The 22,680-nt window shown below is 39.7% G+C and overlaps 1 protein-coding gene across 3 annotated transcripts in view; it reads left to right on the top strand.

Annotated features, from left to right (window-relative positions):
• Positions 1–22,680, top strand: part of STOX2 (storkhead box 2) — a 165,760-nt gene that overhangs the window by 56,808 nt on the left and 86,272 nt on the right. The window contains exon 1 of one of the 3 annotated variants that reach the window (XM_034442800.3): positions 11,630–15,348. The exons of the other annotated variants lie outside the window; for them this stretch is intronic. Within the exon in view, the coding sequence (XP_034298691.1) occupies positions 15,183–15,348 (166 nt within the window). The 5' untranslated portion in view covers positions 11,630–15,182. Of the gene's footprint in view, positions 1–11,629; positions 15,349–22,680 lie in introns of those variants that run through there. 3 annotated transcript variants of the gene reach the window in all.

Genomic DNA, 22,680 nt, shown 5'->3' with positions numbered 1-22,680 from the left:
CCGCTAACAGGTGCTGCCATGATGGAACTGAAATGACAGGTGCCCTTTAATATTATATTTATAAGCTGCTTAGAATGTTTCACTTTCATTTTTACTGCTTGCCCTTCCTCTTCACACTTAGAGCCTGGTGGTACAGATGCATTTCTCTTCAAACAATTATACAGTTTGTAGCGTACATAGATTTGCAAAACAATGGGATAAAGGAATATTCCTGAACTTTGTTTTATGATTTATCTCATGGTTACTGTGAAATTGTGTGAAAGCATCAATGCAGTGCATGTTATCTCAGCTTGCAGAGCTTGGATTCATTGAACAAGTTTACCAAAAATGTAAATATTGCAGAATATATAGCCTCATGCTACATAATTTATGTGAAGCCGCTGGGTGAGATCATCCGTGGTTTCGGGGTGAAGTACCATCAGTACACTGATTTATTTATTTATTTTTATTTATTTATTTTATTGAATTTCTATACCGCCCTACTCCCGAAGGACTCAGGGCGGTGCACAGCCATGAAATAAAACACATAGATATACAAAATTTAAAATTGAATAAAATGAATTAAATAAATTTGGCTGAATTAATACCCGTAATTTAAGATACCCATATTTTAAAATACATTAAAAAATTTAAAATTTACACTTAAAAGGGAGAAGATTTAGGCAAGGCCAGCTTGATGAAATAAAAGCGTCTTCAACTCGCGGCGGAAGGTGCGCAGATCCGGAATCCTCCGTATCTCTGGGGGGAGCTCATTCTAGATCGTCGGTGCCCCCACAGAGAAGGCTCTCCCCCTAGGGGCCGACAGCCGACATTGTTTGGCCAACGGCACCTGGAGGAGCCCCTCTCTGTGGGAGCGTACTGGTCGGTGGGAGGCTGTTGATGGTAGTAGGCGGTCCCGTAAGTAACCAGGTCCTAAGCCATGGAGCGCTTTAAAGGTGGTAACCAGAACCTTGAAGCGCACCCGGAAGACCACCGGGAGCCAGTGCAGCTCGTGCAGGAGAGGTGTTACATGGGAGCTCCATGTTGCTCCCATAACCACCCGCGCGGCCGCACTCTGTGCCAGTTGGAGCCTCCGGGTGCACCTCAAGGGGAGCCCCATGTAGAGAGCATTACAATAGTCCAGACGAGAGGTGACGAGGGCATGAGTGACTGTGCGTAACGAGTCCCGATCTAGAAAGGGACGCAACTGGCGAATCAGGCGAACCTGATGAAAAATCCTCCCGGTCACGGCCGTCAAGTGCTCTTCTAAAGACAGCTGTGAGTCCAGGAGGACGCCCAAGTTACGAGCCCTTTCCGTGGGGGCCAATGATTCGCCCCCAATAGCCAGCGATGACGCCAGCTGACTATATCGGGACGTCGGAAACCACAGCCACTTGGTCTTGGATGGGTTGAGCCTGAGCCCGTTTCTCCCCATCCAGATCCGTACGGCCTCCAGGCACTGGGACATCACTTCAAGGGCATCGTTGGGGTGGTCCGGGGTGGAGATGTACAGCTGGGTGTCGTCAGCGTACAGATGGTACTTCACCCCGAAACCACGGATGATCTCGCCCAGCGGCTTTACATAAATGTTGAACAGAAGGGGCGAGAGAACCGATCCCTGCGGCACCCCACATATAAGGAGCCTCGGGGTCGATCTTTGCCCCCCTGTCAACACAGACTGCGACCGGTCAGAGAGAAAGGAGGAGAACCACTGTAAAACGGTGCCTCCCACCCCCAACCCTTCCAGCCGGTGCAGCATGATACCATGGTCGATGGTATCAAAAGCCGCTGAGAGGTCTAACAGGACCAGGACAGAGGAACAACCCCTGTCCCGAGCCCTCCAGAGATCATCAACCAACGCGACCAATGCCGTTTCCATGCTGTACCCAGGCCTGAAGCCCGACTGGAACGGATCTAGATACGACGCTTCATCCAGGTACTGGGGTAGCTGTCGCGCAACCACACACTCAACAACCTTCGCAACGAAGCAAAGGTTGGAGACTGGACGATAATTAGCCAATACTGCCGGGTCCAGGGAAGGCTTCTTGAGGAGAGGCCTTACCACCGCCTCTTTCAAGGCGGCGGGAAAGACACCCTCACCCAACGAAGCATTTATAATCCCCTGGAGCCAGCCTCGCGTCACCTCCCGGGAAGCCAGCACTAACCAGGAGGGACACGGGTCCAACAAACATGTGGTCGCGTTCAATCTACCCAGAATCCTGTCCACGTCATCTGGGGTCACAGGATCAAACTCATCCCAGATAACAGTCTCAAGACCTGTCTCCGTTACCCTCGCTGGATCTATCCCGTCAGAGTCCAGACCTGCCCGAATCTGAGTGATTTTGTCATACAGATACTGAACAAAATCCTCGGCTCTTCCCTCCCCTCCCACTCCATCCCTGAGTGATGACACTCAGCTGTACATCTCCACTCCGGATCATCCCAATGATGCCCTTGAAGTGATGTCCCGGTGCCTGGAGGCTGTGCAGATCTGGATGGGGAGAAACAGACTCAGGCTCAACCCATCCAAGACCGAGTGGCTGTGGTTTCTGACGTCCTGGTATAATCAGTTGGTGCCATCACTGACTATTGAGGGTGAGTTGTTGGCTCCCACGGAGAGGGCTCGCAACTTGGGTGTCCTCCTGGACTCACAGCTGTCTTTAGAAGAGCATTTGATGGCTGTGGCCAGGAGGACTTTTTATCAGGTCCGTCTCATTTGCCAGTTGCAGTCCTTTCTGGATCGGGACTTGTTAAGTACGGTCACTCATGCCCTCATCACTTCCCGCCTGGGAACCAATCCTATAGACAGGTACCTCTTAAACATATTTATTTTCAACATTGCTTCACCACAGACCTCTCAAATCCTGGAAATAAATTGTTTCAACTTCTACCCTCAAAACGACACTTTAGGGCTCTGCACACCAGAACAACAAGACACAAGGACAGTTTTTTTCCTGAATGCCGTCACTGCTAAACAACTAATTCCCACAACACTGTCAAATTAACTACTAAGACTGTATTACTATTCTTCTTCTCATCCTTACTAGTACCTATCTCTTCCCACTTATGGTGATATCCATGTTGCTTGTATCTTTACAATTTATGTTGTTTTTATTGTTTCCTAGTATGATTTGATTGCTTATTAGTATCTTATGACTATCACTAAGTGTTGTATCTTATGATTCTTGGTGAACATATTTTATTTTTTCTTTATGTACACTGAGAGCATATGCACCAAAGACAAATTCCTTGTGTGTCCAATCACACTTGGCCAATAAAGAATTCTATTCTATTCTATTCTGTGGCATGCTTCTTTTCAGAATTTTCAAGGTAGATGGTTCTTGTTTCATGTGAGCTGATCTCTAAGAATTTTAATTGTTCCATTAATGTTTAGACTGCACTTGGTATTTTTATCCACCTGGTGAGTCCTTCCCGATGACCTGGGATAAGCAGATGTTGTTTGATGGTGTTAGGGGAATTGATGATTCAGGACTTAAGCTGTCCAAGTGAAGTTTCCTTTTGCAACTGACTGATGGATTTTGTCAATACAGATGGCATTCAAATGTGACCCTGATGTTTTGGGATTACACTCAGGGCATCTATTTCTATTGGTACTATCCTTGTTCTAACAACTGCAGTGATTCACTTAAAAACTGTGGCAAGAAAGGTCGTAAAATGGGGCAAAACTCAACAGAAATTGTAGTCGTAAACTCTTCTTAAAACATATGTAGCAGAATAAGAAACAAGTAATTTGGAATGGAATCTTTTAATACTGGTGATTAAATGTTAACAATTATGTTGTATTTATAAATTACTATATAGTGGTATAGAAGGACCATCCAGATTTTTATGCTGGGGCTTAGATTTTAGCTTAGTCGTGGATTGAATAATTAGGGTTCTATATTTTAATTATTTTTTAGTTTCTTTGTTATTGTGTAATATATTCCAGGTGAATTTAGCTTTTTACTTGGAAAATGCTACAAGTTTATATGTTGAAGTTAAATTTGATGGCTATATAGCAACTTAATCCATATTTTTCAAAGCAAGAATATATTATATAGTCTTTTTTTCCACTCCACATCAGACTAGTTCCTGACTTGACTTGTTTGTTATCTTGATGGTTGTATAAATTAATTGTATAAATTAATGAAAGTTTTGATTATATTTATCTCATAATTGAACCATATATATCAGTGGTCTGTTGCTACCAGTTCGCACTGGATTGGGCGAACTGGTAGCAGTGGTGGTGGGAGTATCCGCTCACCCGCCCGGACACTTCTCCGCATGCGCAGAAGCACCCTGCACATACACATGAGTGAACTGGTAGCAATGGGATTTGGAACCTGCCCCTGATACATATCTGTATGTATGTACGTATGTACTGTATGTACTGTGTGTGTGTGTGATATAGTGTGTGTATATACATATGTATGTATACGCAAGATGTTCATATCTTGGGCGTCCTCCTGGATTACACAGCTGTCTTTAGAAGAGCATATGACGGCCATGGCCAGGGGGGCTTTTTATCAGGTCCGCCTGATACACCAGTTGCGTCCCTTTCTAGTTCGGGACTCCCTACGCACGGTCACTCAGGCACTCGTCACTTCCCACCTGGACTACTGCAATGCTCTCTACATGGGGCTTCCCTTGGGGTGCACCCGGAGGCTCCAGTTGGTGCAGAAAGCGGTCGCGTGGGGGATTATGGGAGCGACGGGGCGCTCCCATGTGACAACTCTCCTGCGCAAGCTGCACTGGCTTCCTGTGGTCTTCTGGGTGCGTTTCAAGGTGTTGGTGACCACCTTTAAAACGATCCATGGCTTAAGGCCGGGGTATTTACGAGACTGCCTTCTGCCGCCAATAGCCTCCCACCGGCCAGTTCGCTCAGACAGAGAGGGCCTCCTCAGGGTGCCGTTGGCCAGACAATGTCGGCTGGCGACCCCCAGGGGGAGAGCCTTTTCTGTGGCTGCACCTGCCCTCTGGAACAACTTACCCGCAGAGATACACATGATACCAGACCTCCGGACTTTTCGTCGGGCCCTGAAAACACATCTATTCCATCTAGCCGGGCTGGCTTGACACCATCCTTACGGTTTTAAATTTATAATTGGTTTTAATTGGGTTATTTTAAATTGACGGCCAAAAGTATTTAATGCTTTTTAAATTGTTTTTAAATTTTATATATTGTGTTTTTACCATGGCTGTTCACCGCCCTGAGTCCTGTTGGAGAAGGGCGGTATGCAAATTAATTAATTAATTAATTAAATAAATAAATAAATAAATAAATAAATAAATAAATAAATAAAATGGTGACTGAGCTGTTCATATTGTTCATGGAAAAATATGAATACCAATCTAAATGAGAAAATTTAGAAAATAAAGTTAGGGAACTTTAATACGAGCAACCACAGCTTGCTTTCTCTGTGGTAACGCTCACTCTCTGAAATACCATGTCTCGAATGTATGTGTACACTCTATTCTCTAATATTCCATAAACATATTGTGTTGATCCCACAAGGCTCAGTGGACATATTGACTGAGGGCACGAATCATAAGTCTTGACTAGGTTTTGTTGATTTTCTAACTGTTTTCTATTCTTGTGTATTGCCCACAATTCTTTGCAACTGGAAGTGATTATAAATAGATGGGCCAACATACAGAAAATCAACACAACTTTGTAATTATAATTTGATGATACTGCCAAAAATTATATTTGGGAGCATTGCATAGTTTACTTGTCCACAATTTCGCTATATACCATTCCAGAAGCAAATCTTATGTACAAAAGTGTGAAATCAGCGCAGTGAAGTCTCTGGAGATAGTGTTTTGCAGAACAATATAACTGTCACAAAACGGAATTGAAACAAAGCTTCAAATTGAATAATTGAAATGTCTAGTGCTTCCCATTACTTTAGCATGTATTAACTCGTACTTTTGGCTTAAAGTACGAGTTAGTACATGCTAAACTAATGGGCAAAAAAGAAGGGGACGACAGAGAATGAGGTGACTGGATGGAGTCACTGAAGCAGTCGGAGTGAGATTAATGGACTCCGGGGGATGGTAGAGGACAGTATGTCCATAGGGACACGACTTCATGACTAACAACAACAACTTGTACTTGCAAGTGTATAACCCAAAAATATAAATAGCATTGTTGGAGAAAAATAATTCATTGTAATAGAGAAATTACCAACATTTAAGTCCAAAGTCTGTTGCTTTATCAGAATGTTTCTGTGTTCAGCATTAATAAACTCCTTCGATAATTTTTGGGGGAGGAGGAAAGCTACTTTTTGGGCTTTGAAAATAAGAAAGTGAGCCGTATTTGAGTATTCTAAGTATTAGGCAATACTTGTGTTTTGTGGTAGTCTAGCACAGAATTTCCAGTTCTTGTAGCAATAGCATTTAGACTTATATACCACCCCATAGTGCTTTAATGCACTTTCTGGGTGGTTTACAATATAAGCATTATTTACATATTGCCTTGAACAATCCTCATTTTACCCACCTCAGAAGGATGGAAGGCTGAGTCAATCTTGAGCCTCATCAGGATCGAACTCCTGACTGTGGGCAAAGCTTGCACTTTAACCACTGCACCATCAATCCTTATTGTATTTACTTAAAAAGAAACCATCCTCAGCTTCATGTTCTCCAAAATGTCAAGTAGAAAGCTGACAGCCCAGGTTTGAAACCCAAGCACCATGTGACAGGGTGAGCTCCCATTATTTGCCCCAGCTCCTGCCAATATAGCAGTTAAAAGCATGCAAATGCAAATAGATAAATAGGTACCATTTTGGTGGGAAGGAATACAACTGGACAGGGGAAACCTTTACCTTTTACCAACATTTTCCAGGAGGCCTGCAGTTTTGGAGAATCCCACATTATGGACTTTAAATGTTCTTGTCTAATATATCATTGACTATACCTTAATTTGAGGGTCTTCAGATGAGTTTTCAGTTCAAGTGGCTTCTTTGCTTTCTGTAGTAAAAGGAAAACAGTTTGCAGAATAGTGAGTATCTAGAATTCCAAAATGTCTTCAAAAATGCAATTCCTAAAATAAGGTGCCATGCGTTTTTTTCTAATTCCTACAGTTTTTTATATATATGATAAGAAAATTAGCTGATCTCATGGACTGTTCACCTGGAGGGAGTGGTTTTGACAACAAAGAGCTTTCCCGGAAAAAGGCCCAGGTTAAGAGATGGTGCAGTCCCAAACTAGATGGGAGAGAGGGAAGAGTTGTTCAGGGTACCCACATACTAGAATCTCTCAGGATACATCTAGTAGGTTAGAAGGCTGTAGTTTGAGTTTGGTAAAATTTTGTCCATTAAGTATAAACAAATAAATGATTGAATTTGATTGGGTTTCACTGTATTGTCTCTGGGCTTGGGCATGACCGCTGTAAAATATGCACAACTTATCCATCAAGTAAAACACTTAGCTTTAAGAAATAATAAAGTGCTGTATTAACTTTAAAAGAAAATTGAAATAACTGCAATTATTTAGTCTGGAATGAACATTCATCTCAAACTTTGTCTAAAGATCCACAACAAAAGGGCACACATTGACATGCTGAAGCCAGCTGCACTGCATATTATATTAAATGACAGCCTGTTAAACGGAAGAAGATAATACATTTCTTCTAGCAAATACCATTACACGTTTTTAAATCTGTTGTCCAAATATAACAGTAGGCACCTGTTTGGCTTCCCCCCATCTTCATCAAAGAACGCATTGGCAAATAAGGGCAAGTTACACTATGCTTTTTAAAGCTACGATCTGCAATATCTGTTCTGTAACAGGAGTGCAGCTGTTGAATGTTTTAACATTTAGCACCATGCATTTAAAACAGTAATGTGTTTTAGTCTAGAAATGGTAGGGAAATGACATAAAGCAAAAGGCTCAACAGGTGGTCCGCAGACCAGATAAAGACCATAATGCTATCTTGTCTGCCTCTTCAGCTGATTGGATCGTCCTTTCCTTTTGGCTCACCATATATCACTATAGTGATTGTTGTCTCCTGTTGTTGCTGCTCTGCTGCCCATTTTCAAATGGCAAGTAGAGTAAATATTTGCAATAATTTATAGCTCACAAACATCTCTGCAGGAAAATCACAGGATGGAGATTTTTAGGTCCCCAGAGTGGGACACTTGTCAATCTTACATATATTCTGACACAATCCCGGATTGGAAGAAAAGACAATAATTCTTTGACTCTCTTCTCTTTGGTTAAAATTACCCTGTTGTATTGGTAGTCCCATCATACATTCCTACTAAATTGATAATTGTTTATATGTAGATAACATAGAAAGAAAGTCGTATTATTTTATTGTAGTGCAAAATCTGGATGAGCCTAATAGCATCCTTTTCAACTAACAAATACCATTAAAAAGCATTACGTTTTCATGAACTGCCAGTGACTTCATCAGATGCATGGAGCTTATGCCTTTTAATAAACTCTGTTAGTCAAAAAAGTTGCTATCCAAATTCATCTTGATCGTTGTTCATATGAGCAATTCAAAAATTAAGGAACCCAACTCAAAGGTGGTTACCATCTTGACAGCCTGTGACCATGCACTACATGTTAAATAGAGTGTTTGACTTCTCTTTTTCTAAGCGGTAGTTTTAGTTTTTTTCTGGTCCAGACCCTTACATGTAGACATTTTTTCAAAACAGTTCAGATATATGTTAGATGCAAATGGGCTGTTGTGTAAGAAAATATCTGGTTCCTTTGGGAGTTTAAGTTTTGCTCTGATATTCTCCGAATTGCAACATGTGACATAGACAAATTGCTGCATATACATGCACTGATAACATTACCCCGTAGAGTCTTGCATGATTTCTGCAGTATAATATGCTTGTGATTAAATCTGAATCTTAAACCAGCTAAGTAAACTAAATGTTTTCTGGTACCTCTGTTTGTGGAGAGAAAAAAGGATTCAATTAGATGTGCAGGTGAGTCTTGGAGGTTTTGCTATGAACATGATAGGAGACTATACAATATGTTTAAGCTTCTAGTTTTTTCCTCTCTTCTGATACAGCTTCATCATGAGAATAAATCATGTATACTTTGGCAAAAGCGTTCTTAAACTGGCAAATACATTTATTGGATATTTAAAATTTGAGGTGCTATGTATTATATTTTCTGCATATTAAAACTTAGGCTATAAGCTTATATAAGTTTATATAACACTTGTAACCTGTGAAATACGTGCCTATGAGCATCAAGCTTTGTATCTAAGTGATACAGAAACCTTTGTGCTGACTCATCCAGTTTGTTTATATGTTGTAATGGAGTTATGAACTAAAAAAATCTGCAGTTTCAGAAGAAATGGAGTAAGGCGAACACTGATAAATGTTTCTTCTCCAAATAGACTTTTCAGGATATTAAGATTATGCTTCAGCTGTTGTCAATCATGGTTTTTTTTCTTTTTTTAACTCATTATTTTTTTAATGTTTTGATCCTGCTGTGTAAGCTGCCAACTGTCCCTTCTGTGATTGAGGGAGCCTCCAAGCTGACTGAAAAACAAATCTATTATAGAGCAAAGTAAAGGTGGGGGAAATGATATGGCTATAGAAGGATGCATTCCAGAATTGTAAAAAATAAGAGAAATATGATCTGAAATAAGCTTAAGAGGTTCTGTAATTATCACTGGATTATTTTAGCAGCATAATGTACTTGCCGCCTTTTTGGTAAGCAGCAGACTAGCCTGAAGATACTTGAATGGCTCTTGTCTTCACATTTTGGAGATCCTGTTCTTACTCTGACAGGCTATGAATTATCTATTTTTATTCTATCATTTTAAAAAATGCTTTAACAATATTTTTGCTGGTATGATGTCCACAAATGTATATCTTAAGCAAGCCAAATAGTAACTGAAGTGCTAATTTATACCATTATCAGTAATCATATCTAGGCAGTCCTTGCCAGTTGCAATCCTTGCCACTTGGTGATAGATGCTCAGAATGAAGGTCTTCTTTAAAATAAATGATAGCTGCCACCAGATACCCGGCTCACAGAAAGCATCTTCTGAAACAGACCTGAAACGAGATAATGGAAATACTCGCTACAAAATGACATCATGTATACCTATAGTGTTCCTCCATAACAATTTCTACTATGTCTCACTTAAAACTTTAACAAATTGTGTGAGTTATCTGGCAATCATTTGTTTTTACTTTGTGAAACAGGTATATCATTTCTGACCCTCATTTTCGTATTATTTCAGCTTGAGCAAAACATTTTCAGGTCTTCATTGGTTTACAGAAACTAAGAAATGTTCCCTGAACCCATGAACTCTGTAAGATTTCAAGAGATATTTGCACTGAATACTGAAATGCTGTATTTCTTTATTGCTGAGCTGAGCCTTTGATCTCAGGTTAAGAGATTATATTTCCAGGGTGGAGACACTGGTGATGGCCCACTAGTGCCTTCTAGCTCTATTTGAAAGGCTGAAGAAAATAGCAGGAAGTCACTCAGGGATTGTATTCATCTGAATAGGGGCGTCTGGTCCATGACGTCTTCTTTGATTTTTTAAAAAATGTTCTTTGATATTTAGCTGCTTAATTAATTCTTACATAAAGCATCAATTCAATTTTAATAGTTATGTTTAATTATTTTTAATTTACAAGAAATATATTCAGCAAGATGAAGGTGTTTGGTTTGGGATTAAATACATAACATTTTAGGGGCTGAGCACGCAGATGGCCTTTGAGTGTTCTCCTCACCACATGTGATTGGAATTAGAGCAGAATAAAACTTCATATCCAGGTGTTTGGATAGTATTACATCTAGTTGATATGATTACTTTCCAGTTATATATTTCATTATCGTCTCTCCCCAATTGGGACAAGCCTGCCCCCCTTATCCTAGCCTTTTCCTCTGTGGTCCCATCCCTATGGAACATTCTACCACTGGAGGTGAGCACTACCCTCTTCCTTTTGACCTTCTGGAAGGATATCAAAATTTGGCCTTGCCAGCTGCGTTGGGACCCCGAAGGGAGTACTCATTGCTGAAGATGGCTGATGGAGTAAGAAGGCCTCATCTCCATCCCGTCTGGCTCTTAGCTCTCTTAGTTCGGTTTTATTTCTTAATATTTTTTTTTACTCTGTATTGTTTTAATATTTTAACTATTTCTTGCTTGCTTTATAACCTGTAAACTGCCCACAGTCATCTTGTAGGGGAGAGGGTGGCTTAAAATATTTAATAAAATAAATAAATAAGTTTCCTTCTTCCCCATTAAAAATACAGCTTGATACCAATTTCTAAATGTTTCTTGGGGCTTTCCCAAGACAATTAAACATTACAGATCTGAAATGGCATGGTATTGGCATGGCATGGTATTCACTCACCATGCTATTATAGATAGCTTTTTAAAAAATAATTGCCAGGACTTTGTATTGTTTAAATAGGAAATTGATAGATGATCAATTGTTAGTTCCATGTATGAATTATCTGCTTGTCTGTAAACAAACAAGCCCCTTCTTCTCTCCTCTCTGGGATTTAAGATTTCAGAAGTATATTTAAAGAATGGTTGTATTCTCTAGAGGTTTAATGTATTGAAAGAAACAAGACAGAAGGAAATATTTGACATGTTTTTTTCATTGTAAAGAAGGCAGATTATGTGATGATTGTTATTGTTACATAAGTGATGGGTAAATGTACTTCTTGGCTTGTATAGTAAATTGATAGGCATGGATAAATCTAAGGAAGGCAAAGGATTTTCTTGCACCAGATATGCTTGAGTTAGAATTAATAATCTGAACTTTCTTCAACCTCTCACTTGTTTACGTTATCATGGGCAAATCAGATTTGAATAAAGGCAGTTCCACATCCTTATTTATTTACTATGTGAATAATCATACAAATAGTGGCCAAGTTGTCTGCTAGAGGGTGGGAATTAAATTCTACATAGTAGCTTTCCTCAAGATGGAGTCTAGTTTTCTTGGTCTATAATTCCCAATGTCAAAGCACAAGTCAGAATGGAAATGATGAACCAGGTAGTCCTCAACTTATGATCATAATTGAACCTGGAATTGTGATCACATGTCGTGCCAATTGCTAAATGGTCATCATGTGAATGACCTGATTTTATGTTATTTTTTTGCAATGGTTGCTAACCAAATTCATTGTCTATATTAATATCTGTTTTCACCAGAAACTGGAAGTAAACACTGGTTCACATTACTGCGGGATGCTGCAAACAGCCATAAATGCTGTCTAAAATGTAACCACATGATTGTGGAGAGAGACAACTGTTGGACTTTTGAATCCATGTCATAAGTCCTTATTTGGGGGTCCCTTTTTAGTTTGAGTGATTGCTGAGGACTACCTGTTCAACTCATCTGGATGGTACCAGGATGGGAGAGCTACCATAGGACAGCACATTCACTCCGAATGAGGTAGGATGGCAAGAAATTAGCTTTGTTCTTAGCTGGAAATATTTTAGCTAAAATAACCTGTGAGGCTTTTGCTTGTTTCTTTTCATTATCCTGCAATAAATTAGAGAGCTTTCAGTTAACCATAGTTTCCATTTTGTCTGGATCTGGAGAGTATAAATCTTAGTTCAAAACAAGCCAGGGTGTTAACTTCATTTTTAAGGAAATGTTGCTTTTGCATTTCGTTTTAATATGCCACAGACACATAAGACGTTTTATTTCAGTTTAATTATAAGCTGATGTACCCCGTATGTCTGAATAAGAAATATGAACTTATTTAACTTCTATTTTGGGGGGTGGGGTAACAAAAATAAGCGTCAAAATCATGATGCTTTTCTGGAAATTATCATGACTTGCTGAACTGCCTGCTATTTCAATGGTTATCCCTGCTGATGCTCCTGAATCAGATGCTAAGGAGGATAAATATTTTGTAAGGGACTTTCTTCTGAGATTGTCTGCAGTTTTTTGCAAGTGGATATCTTCTTAGAACAAACATATTTTAGTTGATGGTTTTGTATTTGTTAGATATATATGTTCTATCTTCCTATTAAAGACTTAAGATGGCAGAATTGCTCTCACCTGCCATTTTCCCCACAACAACTATGTGAGATTGTTGGTCTAAGAGAGAATAATTGGCTGAAAGTCACCCAGTAAAGCTTCCATAATTGAGAACTGAACTTTGAGTCTCCCCAGTGCCAATCCATTACTTTAACCACTACATCATTCTATGAGTTTTGGTGAACAAACAATTCTGAGGAATGTGCTAAGTGTCTTTGGTAATGTAGATGAGATTTATGGTATTTCTATACATATAAAGTATGTATAAAAGGGACTCGGTGGCTCAGTGGCTAAGATGCTGAGCTTGTCAATCGAAAGGTCGGCAGTTCAGCGGTTCAAATCCCTAGTGCCGCGTAACGGGGTGAGCTCCCAGCTTCTGCCAACCTAGCAGTTCGAAAGCACGTAAAAAATGCAAGTAGAAAAATAGGGACCACTTTTGGTGGGAAGGTAACAGCTCTCCATGCGCCTTTGGCGGTTAGTCATGCTGGCCACATGATCACGGAGATGTCTTCGGACAGCGCTGGCTCTTCGGCTTTGAAACGGAAATGAGCATTGCCCCCTAGAGTCAAGTGATCCATAGTTATATGTCCTTTAATAGAGCATGGGGAAAATGGGGGTTTTCTTTAAGTCTTTGAACAAAAAAGAGAGATTTTTCCTCAATTCTGGTGTCCCAGTTTAAATGATTTCAAGTTTATATGGAAGTGGGCCTCTTTTATCACTGTCACTGTCTAGTTGGGTGATTGGCCTTGTTTTTCTTTTCTTTCTTTTGGTACAAAAATTACAGACAATAGAGCCTGTTGGACTGCAAGTATATAGAAAAGAAAGATTGCAGGTTCCATCCATTAGTCCAGCTCCAATGGATTCCTGTCCATTGGTTTTGAGTATTTGTTTCCAAAATAATATTTGGAAATAGTTGGAAAGGCAGGCTTAGTTTAAACCAGTTTAAGAGTTTTATTTTGCTGCCTTTTCTTTGTGAGAAAAGGGTGTAGAACATATTGCCCATTGAAACAGAATAACATTATAATATGTAAATCCACAAATCTGATGGTGGCCGGAGCACAAGCCAAGGTCCGGAGAAGCTCTAGGCTGGGTTCTATGAAAGTTTGCAGGCTGACTCGCTCAGCGCGCGTAACCTAAGACAGCTTCTCGATTAGCATAAGGCTGGTTTGTTGCTTTCTTTCCTGCCCTTCAGTAGCTATTCACCATTTTCGGAGGGGAGGAGCAACAGCAGCGACCAGCAGCAGCAGCAGCAGACAATCCAAGGCGGATTTTCGGAGAGAAAAACATTTCGGATTAATCTCGCAGTCCGAACGCTTTCGGGCTTTAGCTGCTGGCGCGATTGACAGACAGACGTAAGCGCGCGTTCAATGAAGGGAAGAAGAGAATAACCTTGCAGGCGACCAAGAGGGAGGAACGGCTGGCGAGGGATGCTGCCGCTGCTGCGGGAGCGCGATGGAGATGGGCGCCTCAGCCATCTGCAGTGAAGGCGATTGTTACCGTTGCCGCCGCTTGTAGGTTTAGGCAACTGGAGTGCGCGAAGGAGGAATATGCGCGGCCAGGGCGGGAGGAGAGGCAGTGGGTGCTGCGAACGGGAAGAATGGTTGCTGCAGCCATGCTTTTTAGGCTGCCTCCTTGATGGTTTGCTTGGATTCTGATAGGTTGACGGAGGGAGGGGGGGAAGCCAGCCTTTGGCCGCTGCCAGCCCTTCGGGCGATTCCTATGGCTTTACAGCTCGGAGGCTTCTTTGCTTTTTTTTTCGCAGCCTTCGGGGTCAGCGCCCCCAGGCCGAGCGCGCTGCCTGATTTGCTCGGGCCTTGGGTGTCCCGGCTCACCGCTGGTTGAGCTCTATCGCGCCGAATCGAAGCTATTGTTTTGGAACCGCCGCGCTTCTTCCACGCCGTCGAGGGCTCTGCTCTTCCTCCGCCGCCTTCGAAGCCGCCCCATTTGCCTGTCCTCCACATGACTCGGGATGGAAGCTGGTTGGAGTGCCCGTGAAGGGGGATGCGTTGTGGGGCGCGCGTAACGCAGGCTCTTTCGCGGGAGGGAAACCAGGCACGGAGGAACCGCGATGGACGAGGCAGGGACTCCAGGTTGCGCGCTGCGCTGCCAGCCCGAGCGCTGCCTGTGAGGCGGCTGAGATAAAGCGAGCCGGGAGGCCTGCCTGGTTCATGCCGCCGCGGCGGCTCGTGCGGAATTAGCTTGCGGGGGAGCCTCAACATGAAGAAGACCCGAAGTATCACCTTACGGCGAGCCTGGCCGAGCTCGGATTTCTCTGACCGGGCTTCGGACCGCATGAGGTCCCGCAGCGAGAAGGACTACCGCCTGCACAAACATTTCCCACCAGCGTTCCTCTCCCAAGCATCACGGGGCTACATGACATCAGGTCTGTAACATCAGTGTCTGTGGGGGTGGTGGGTAGGTGTACACACGTACATGCAAATCTGCCTGTTTCAAAGGGCTGGTCTTGGTGTGTTTGTTTATCTCCGCCGCGCCGTGTTAAGGGTTGCCACTGATTAGCATAGGTTGCAATGAAGGAGCCAATTTCTTTTAAAGCTCGCATCCACCATTTTGTACCTCGGGAAGGTTTATTTGAAGCAGGGCCTTCTCAATATGGAATTTAAAACCTTCCAGCTCCCTTAAAATAAATGGGGAGACAAGGAAACGCTCAAGCCCGCGTTTGGAATCTTGCACCCCTTTGTGAGAGCCCAAGCACCATCCCCATCGCTGGGCTCACCAAGGATGATCAAACCAGATATTGTCTCTTGTTTTACCTAAATGCAATGATCTCTAAAGGCATTTCTGAATTTCATTCTCCATCTGGAAGTGGCCCTGCCATCGTGGCCTTATTGGGAATATTGTCTCCAGTATCCATTTGGCTGGGGGCTGGGGGGGGGGCGGGTTGAAGGGGAGTTTTGTTTTGCTGATAAAAATGAGTACATATGTAAACATTAGTGGGTAGGAAGGGAAGAGTGTCTGGGGGTGTGTATCATATGTGTGCCTTTCCCTATCTATTGCTTCAGCGCAGGCTCCTTAGTAATAATGGATACTGCATTAACATGTTTGTGCATGCATAACAAGATCAGAGCACAACAAAATGTGACAGGAGGGCTGCAGAAAGCTATGTATCAGGGCAACTTGATCTTTCAGTCAGGAATTATGGAAGGAAATGCCTTCTTGCAATAATGCATGTTTGCTTAACTGATGGTTTTTAAATTTCAAACTTTGAAGAGAGACCAAAAGGAATATTTTATAAGAATCCTACTGGAAAGGACATAATATGGAAATATTTTTTATTGTTTTAATTCTTGGTTATTTTTAGTCTGAGGTCAGGTTTCATTATTACAATATTAAATTTTCTTTTATTATTGGGAATTAAACTCACTTCAGCATAAAAACATGAACCTTTATTACTTGGCAAAGGGTAGCTTTTCTCTTCTGTTCTGGCCCAGTTCTTAAAGTTAGTGGTTGTGAGTAACTTGTTTACTTAACTTGTTTTCTTTTGTTAATAATTATGTTTTTTCTACTAAGCACTAAATTTTAAAGGTAAGAATAGATTGTTAACAGCCTTTTGTCAGTAGATGTAAACATAGAGGAAAAATATTTTATGGGAATCTTGTTTGACTGAGTTTTGGTCTACAAGCTTTTAGGCTGCCACATAGGCATGCATTCAGAAAAATGCCAAATCTGTATAAAAAATAAAAACCAGCCACACTTTTTGGAATATTGTTGCTTCGGTATATTTAATACTGCATTTGGCACATGCTGTATACTTCTAAAATTTGAATGGGAGTTTAGTAATTCATTATGCAGTTATTTTTTAAAAAATAGTTTAGAGTAACCAGTATTTAACTGCATTGTGGTCTGGTCTTGTGTCACTAGAATTACAGTTTCATATTTTTTCTGCAAATCTGTATTGTTGGTAAGTTTAACATATGTGTTTAACTCATATTACTTATGTAAAATCCCTAGGGAACAGGTTATATATTTGAAATAGTTACTACAAAATTTGAAGAGCAGTTTTTTGATCTAATCTCATCATCAATACTGAAATTGATATGAATTTTTTGGGGGGTGCTAGAGTTACTTGTGTTGGGTCAGGACATTGTAAAACAAAATGTTCCATCTCCCTAGCCTGGTGGCAAAGTCTGCAAAATTAACAGTGCAAAAATATATGGTGTCTGTGGGGGGTGAGAAAAGAGCAGGTGACACATCAACTATGAGTAATACTCTATAATTGTTAAGAGTATATCAGAAGTTATATAAAGCAAACTTAATATATGATGCTATGACTGAAAAAAAATTAGCCTCATTCTGAATTTACTTGTGTCTTTTGTCGTTCTGTATATTGGTTGGGGAGGAATGAATTAATGTTCTAAACCCTGGCTCTTTTTATAGGCCTCTTTGGGTCAGGAAATCTATAGGAAGCAGCCTTGCATAAAATTGACAGACTGAATACAAATGTTTTCTTTGTCGCTCAAAATGTTATACAAAAGGGACGGTCTTGATTTTTCAGACTGCCAAATTGTGTTTGTCCTGTTACTCAGCCTAATTGCTATTAACATTGTTGCAATTTTACTTCAGTAAGTTCTTGGAAGAAGAAAGAAAAGATAGGTGGGTCAATAACGGGTGAAATCCTCCCGGTTTGGACTGGCTCGCCCGATCCGGTAGCGATGGAGGCGGGTGGTTCGGAGAACCGGTAGCAAAAATCCCCCCCCCATACCCAGCTGAGCCGCACAATCATCAGAGGCTTTTTTTTTTTTACTTTTAAAAGCATTTTTTCTACAACTTCGGCCAAAAAAATGCTTTTGAAAGTTAAAAAAAAGGCTCTGATGATTGCGCGGCTCATCAGAGGCATTTAAAAGAAAAAAACCTTTGTTTTCTTTTAAATGCTCTGAGGATCCCAGCTGAGTTCCCTGATCGGCAGAGGCTTTTTTAAAAAGCCTCTGCCGATCAGGGAACTCAGCTGGGATCCTCAGAGCCTTTTGAAAACATTTTTTTACAACCTCTTAGCCGAAGAGGTTGTAGAAAAAATGGTTTTAAAAGTAAAAAAAAATTGGCCACGCCCACCCAGTCACATTAACCTCCCACCAAGCCATGCCCACAGAACTGGTAGTAACAAATTTTAGATTTCACCCCTGGTCAATAATGTTAAAATACACAAGCAAATCATTTTTTCTTTTCCCTAAATCTCCAAGTCATTCCATCTGTAAGATTTTTTAAGCTGGAACATCCCTAGAATACCTTATAAAGGCATTGAATATAGAAATATCTAAGTTATGTATTCTGATAGGTTATGATTTTCAATTAGCATTTGGTAAGGGTCCATTTTTAAGCATGGTTTTCCTTTCACTAATATAGATAGCTGAGATTTTGTGATATGGTAAATAATATTTGATACTAAAATTTTGATCCCTTTTCAGAAAAACAATAGAAAGTACAGGTAGTCGTTATGATCACCAATGAGCCCAATATTTCTGTTTCTAAGTGAGATATTAATTAAGTGAGTTTTGGCCCATTTTGCAACCTTTCTTAACATAGTTAAGTGAATCACTGCACTTGTTAAATGAGTAACACAGTTGTTAAGTGAATCTGGCTTCCCCATTGACTTTGCTTGTCAGAAGGTTGCAAAAGCTGATCACACGTCCCTAGGACACTGCCACCATCATGAATCGGTTGCCAAGCATCTGAATTTTGGTCATGTGGCAATGGGAATGCTGCAATGGTCACAAATGTGAAAAACAATCATAAGTCACTTTTTCCAGTGCTGTTGTAACTTTGAACGGCCATTAAATGAACAATTGTAAATCGAGGACTGCCTGTATTATTAAAACTAACAGCCACCTATGGACAAAGGTGAGGAAACCCTCAACTTAAGAACCGCAATTGACCCAAATTTCCATTGTTAAGCAAGACAATTTTGCCCCATTTTATGAACTTTCTTGCCACTGTTGTTAAACGAATCACTGTAGTTAAGTTAATAACACAGTTGTTAGGTGAATCTGGTTTCCCATTGACTTTGCTTGTCAGAACGCCGAAAAAGGTGATCGCATGAATGCATGCCAGTTGCCAAATGTCTGAATTTTGATCATGTGACCATGGGGATGCTGCAACAAACGTGTGAAAAATGGTCATAGGTCACTTTTTTCAGTGCCATTGTAACTTTGGTCACTAAATGAATGGTTGTAAATCAAGAACTACCTGTAATCCAAAATTTCTTGAAGTTTCTGAGCCACCACTTTGTAGAGCTTATTCATGTTTATTTCATGTTGGAAGTAGAAATTTTCCATAGGAAAACTCACTGCCTTAACTTTTTCAAAGGAATAAAGAGTAGAACAATCAACATGTTTGACTTTTGTATTTTGAGACAAATTTTGAATGGCCTCATTAATTGTATAATTTAAATACTCTGGTAGTGTGTATACCTTTTATTTTCTTTGCTCTTTCTCATATCTATACCAAAGTAGTTTTCCGGTTATTGGAAATCTTTCGCGGATGGGCTATTAGTTCCATTAAAGACTTATTTGGAACATAGATGTTAAATACTAATTTTGGTAATGATTAGATTAGATTAGTGTTGAATTGAAGATATTTTTTAAAAAGATCCATTCAGATAGTTTTGTTTTGTTTTAAAACAAGAAACTAGGTGGTTTGAGGTGAAAAAGGGTTTACCTCAATTAAAATGTGGAAATGCTGGTGCTCAAATTAAGGAATAAATTAATTCACTAACTGTTTCTTATTGTCTAAACTTCCAGATTTTGGAATATTTATCTGGACAATAGAAAAAAGTTTAATCTAATAAACATTTTACCTTATATCAAAATAAAAAGTTGTTATCCATTTTATTCTACAACTGTGTAATCCATGCATTTGAATAAAATCAATCAGAAATCAAGGATTCAGCATATTTTTGAATGAAGAAGTTACTTTTATTGTGGAAGGTTGTGGAGATCTTAACTGTTTTTAATCACTAAATGTATTCCTGCTGAGGAGTAAGATAGAAATAATATATTAACAGATCTGTAATATAAGTACTACAGAATCCTCTACATTAAAGAAAGATACTATAATGAGGAAAAAGCAAGCACCAAATTAAAATTGTCTCACCAAGATTCCACTTCGGAGAGTGAAAGTATGAATAGTTTTGTGGTTAGATTGTTAGATGGAGAATTAGATATACTTGTCACCTCCAAATCATTGTTGGTAAAAATCTGTTTTTTGTTATAAACCTGCCCAATCTCACAGTCATTGTTAAAATAAAGAAGGAATATGTATAGTGCTCCAGCTCTTTGGAGGAAGGATGAATACAAATAAGTCAATAAAAATGTTACTTAAAAGGGGCATTAGTCTTGCTTGATAGCTTTAATTATAATTACTGATTCTAGACATCACCTATTCTTTATTTTAAATTGAGAGCTAGGTAAGGCATAACCCATAGGATAGAATAAAAATGTAGTGTTTCCTGTGCACCTGGTCTATTATCTAATGTTGGAAATTATCCTCTTTCCACATTTTGCTTAGTTTAGCTGTATAACTTGCCAAGTGAGTATATGCTCTTCTAGAATGACTTGAAGTTGCCTTGGGCAAACAGCTTGCTGGCGAATTGCCTTTGTTACAGTGATGTGTCTCTATTTGTGTGTGTATAGAAAAGTACGGTATGCAGTGAAATGACAAAGGAAAAACACTCTTTAAAAATCAAAGTCTGAACAGAAAAACAATTAAAACAAAAAATTTGCAAAATAAGAGAACAAAAATGTTACTGGATAAGAATTAGAATTGTAGCCTGATCCATAGTAATTTATTGTCTGAAAAGGCAAGTCTGTAACAGATCTTATAATAGTTGATGATTGGCCATATCATATGGGAAAAATAGTCTTTCAAATATTGTGGCCCCAGAACAGTTGTGCCTGACCCTACACATTACAGCAGATTTTTGAATTCTAGTGAGATATATGTCTGAATTAACAGCTTTGATGTCCTATTTTGAACAAGTTGAAATGCCCAGTGCTTTTCAAAACTCACCTAATGTATAATGTTTTAGTATCCCTGCTTGGATAATTCCATAGCAGGATAATTGTGAAGGATTATCCCATTCCAGGAGACAATTAGAACAGATGCACTAACTAAAGTTAATGAAAGAAGTTATGCTGAGAATTTCACTTGGGAATTACAGTAATTGATGAAGTAGATCTAAAAGTATTCCAATCTTCTGTTGGGAAGGTTTAAGGATGTGAAAATGAATACCTCTTAATTTGTTTCTCGTCAATAGGCCTTTGGTTAGAAAGGTAGAGTATTACTATCTGGAAGTTTGCTACTAGATACATGATGAATCTAGATTTAACCACTCGGTGCTTATTCCCCCCTTATATACCTTATAAGGAATACATTTTCTGGAGTAATATTTAGTTTTATAGTGAAAATGAATAGTAGGGTCTTTGGTGTTCTCTGAGCTTAGGTTTTTTTCTTGAAGATATTTCATTAAGAGCCTTGGTAGCGCAGTAGACTAAAGCACTGTTAAGTAACCCCAGCTGCCTGCAATTACTGCAAGTTCAAATCTCACCAGGCTAAGCCTTCCATCTTTTTGAGGTAGGTAAAATGAGGACCCGGTTTGTGGGGGCAATAAGCTGACTTTGTATAAAAAAGAACACCGCTGGGGGGGCGGCGGCGAAAGCCCTACTAAGCAGGTATTTACAAAAGTATGAAGGCTATTGCTTAATGCATTGTAAGCTGCCCTGAGTCTCCAGAAAAGGGCGGCATATAAATCGAACCAATAAATAAATAAATAAATACATACATACATACATACATACATACATACATACATATATACATACATACATAAATACCCAATAGCTAACATCATCAGTGCTAGAAGTGGGTGTGGTTTGCTCTCTGTTTATATACAATGGGCTGCCTTGTTGGTGGGGGTGGGGGTGGGTTGTTTTCTTCTTGGTAATTCCTTGATTAGGCTGTTATTAGATGTTTGATCATCTGAGTTGGTAGTTCCTTGTAAAAGTTTAGTAAGATACTTGGAATTTGCGCTATATTTTTTATTTAGAATGTATTACTAAAATTTCTCTTTTGGTATGCATGAGGTCTTATTGGAATAGTAAATTAGAGGACATAATCCATAGGATAGTGGTATTTAAATATAATATTAAAAAGTTGATATCTTTTGTTTTTAAAGGTGACTTCAATGAGCACTCAATGTGTGTCCACATGTATACCTTGAAGAATATATGGTTATTTGATCGATGATATCTCAGGAAGTGTGGTCAAATTATGAGATAGGCTGGGAACTATAATTGTAGCCCATGACTCCCCCATCTCTTTTAACTGGATTATTTGATGCCATTGAGCACATAGTTTTCTATTATAATATTCTGTAATTTCTTAATAATCTGGTTACTGTTATACCAGTTGATGGATTTTTGCACATTGTAAGAGCTTAAAATACATGAATCTTTTTTCCTTCCTTTCATTATCTAATTTTAATTTTTTTGCTTCCATAAATAAAACTAAGCTGTTCTATTTAGCAGTATACATTGGGCCAACATGAATAGACATTTTGTCTTCAACTAATGCAATGATAAGAACACTTCTAAATGTGTTGGGAAACAGTGTGAATGTCCCAAAGGTGCTTTTTCAAGAGGCAACTGGACTTTCTGGTTTTTCTTGGAAGAAGTTTTGCTTCTTATTCAAGAAGCTTCTTGAAAAG

This window comes from Pantherophis guttatus, chromosome 8, assembly GCF_059756535.1.
Source record: "Pantherophis guttatus breed Tessera chromosome 8, ASM5975653v1, whole genome shotgun sequence".
NCBI lineage: Eukaryota > Metazoa > Chordata > Lepidosauria > Squamata > Colubridae > Pantherophis > Pantherophis guttatus.
This window is presented reverse-complemented; position numbering and strand designations above follow the sequence as displayed.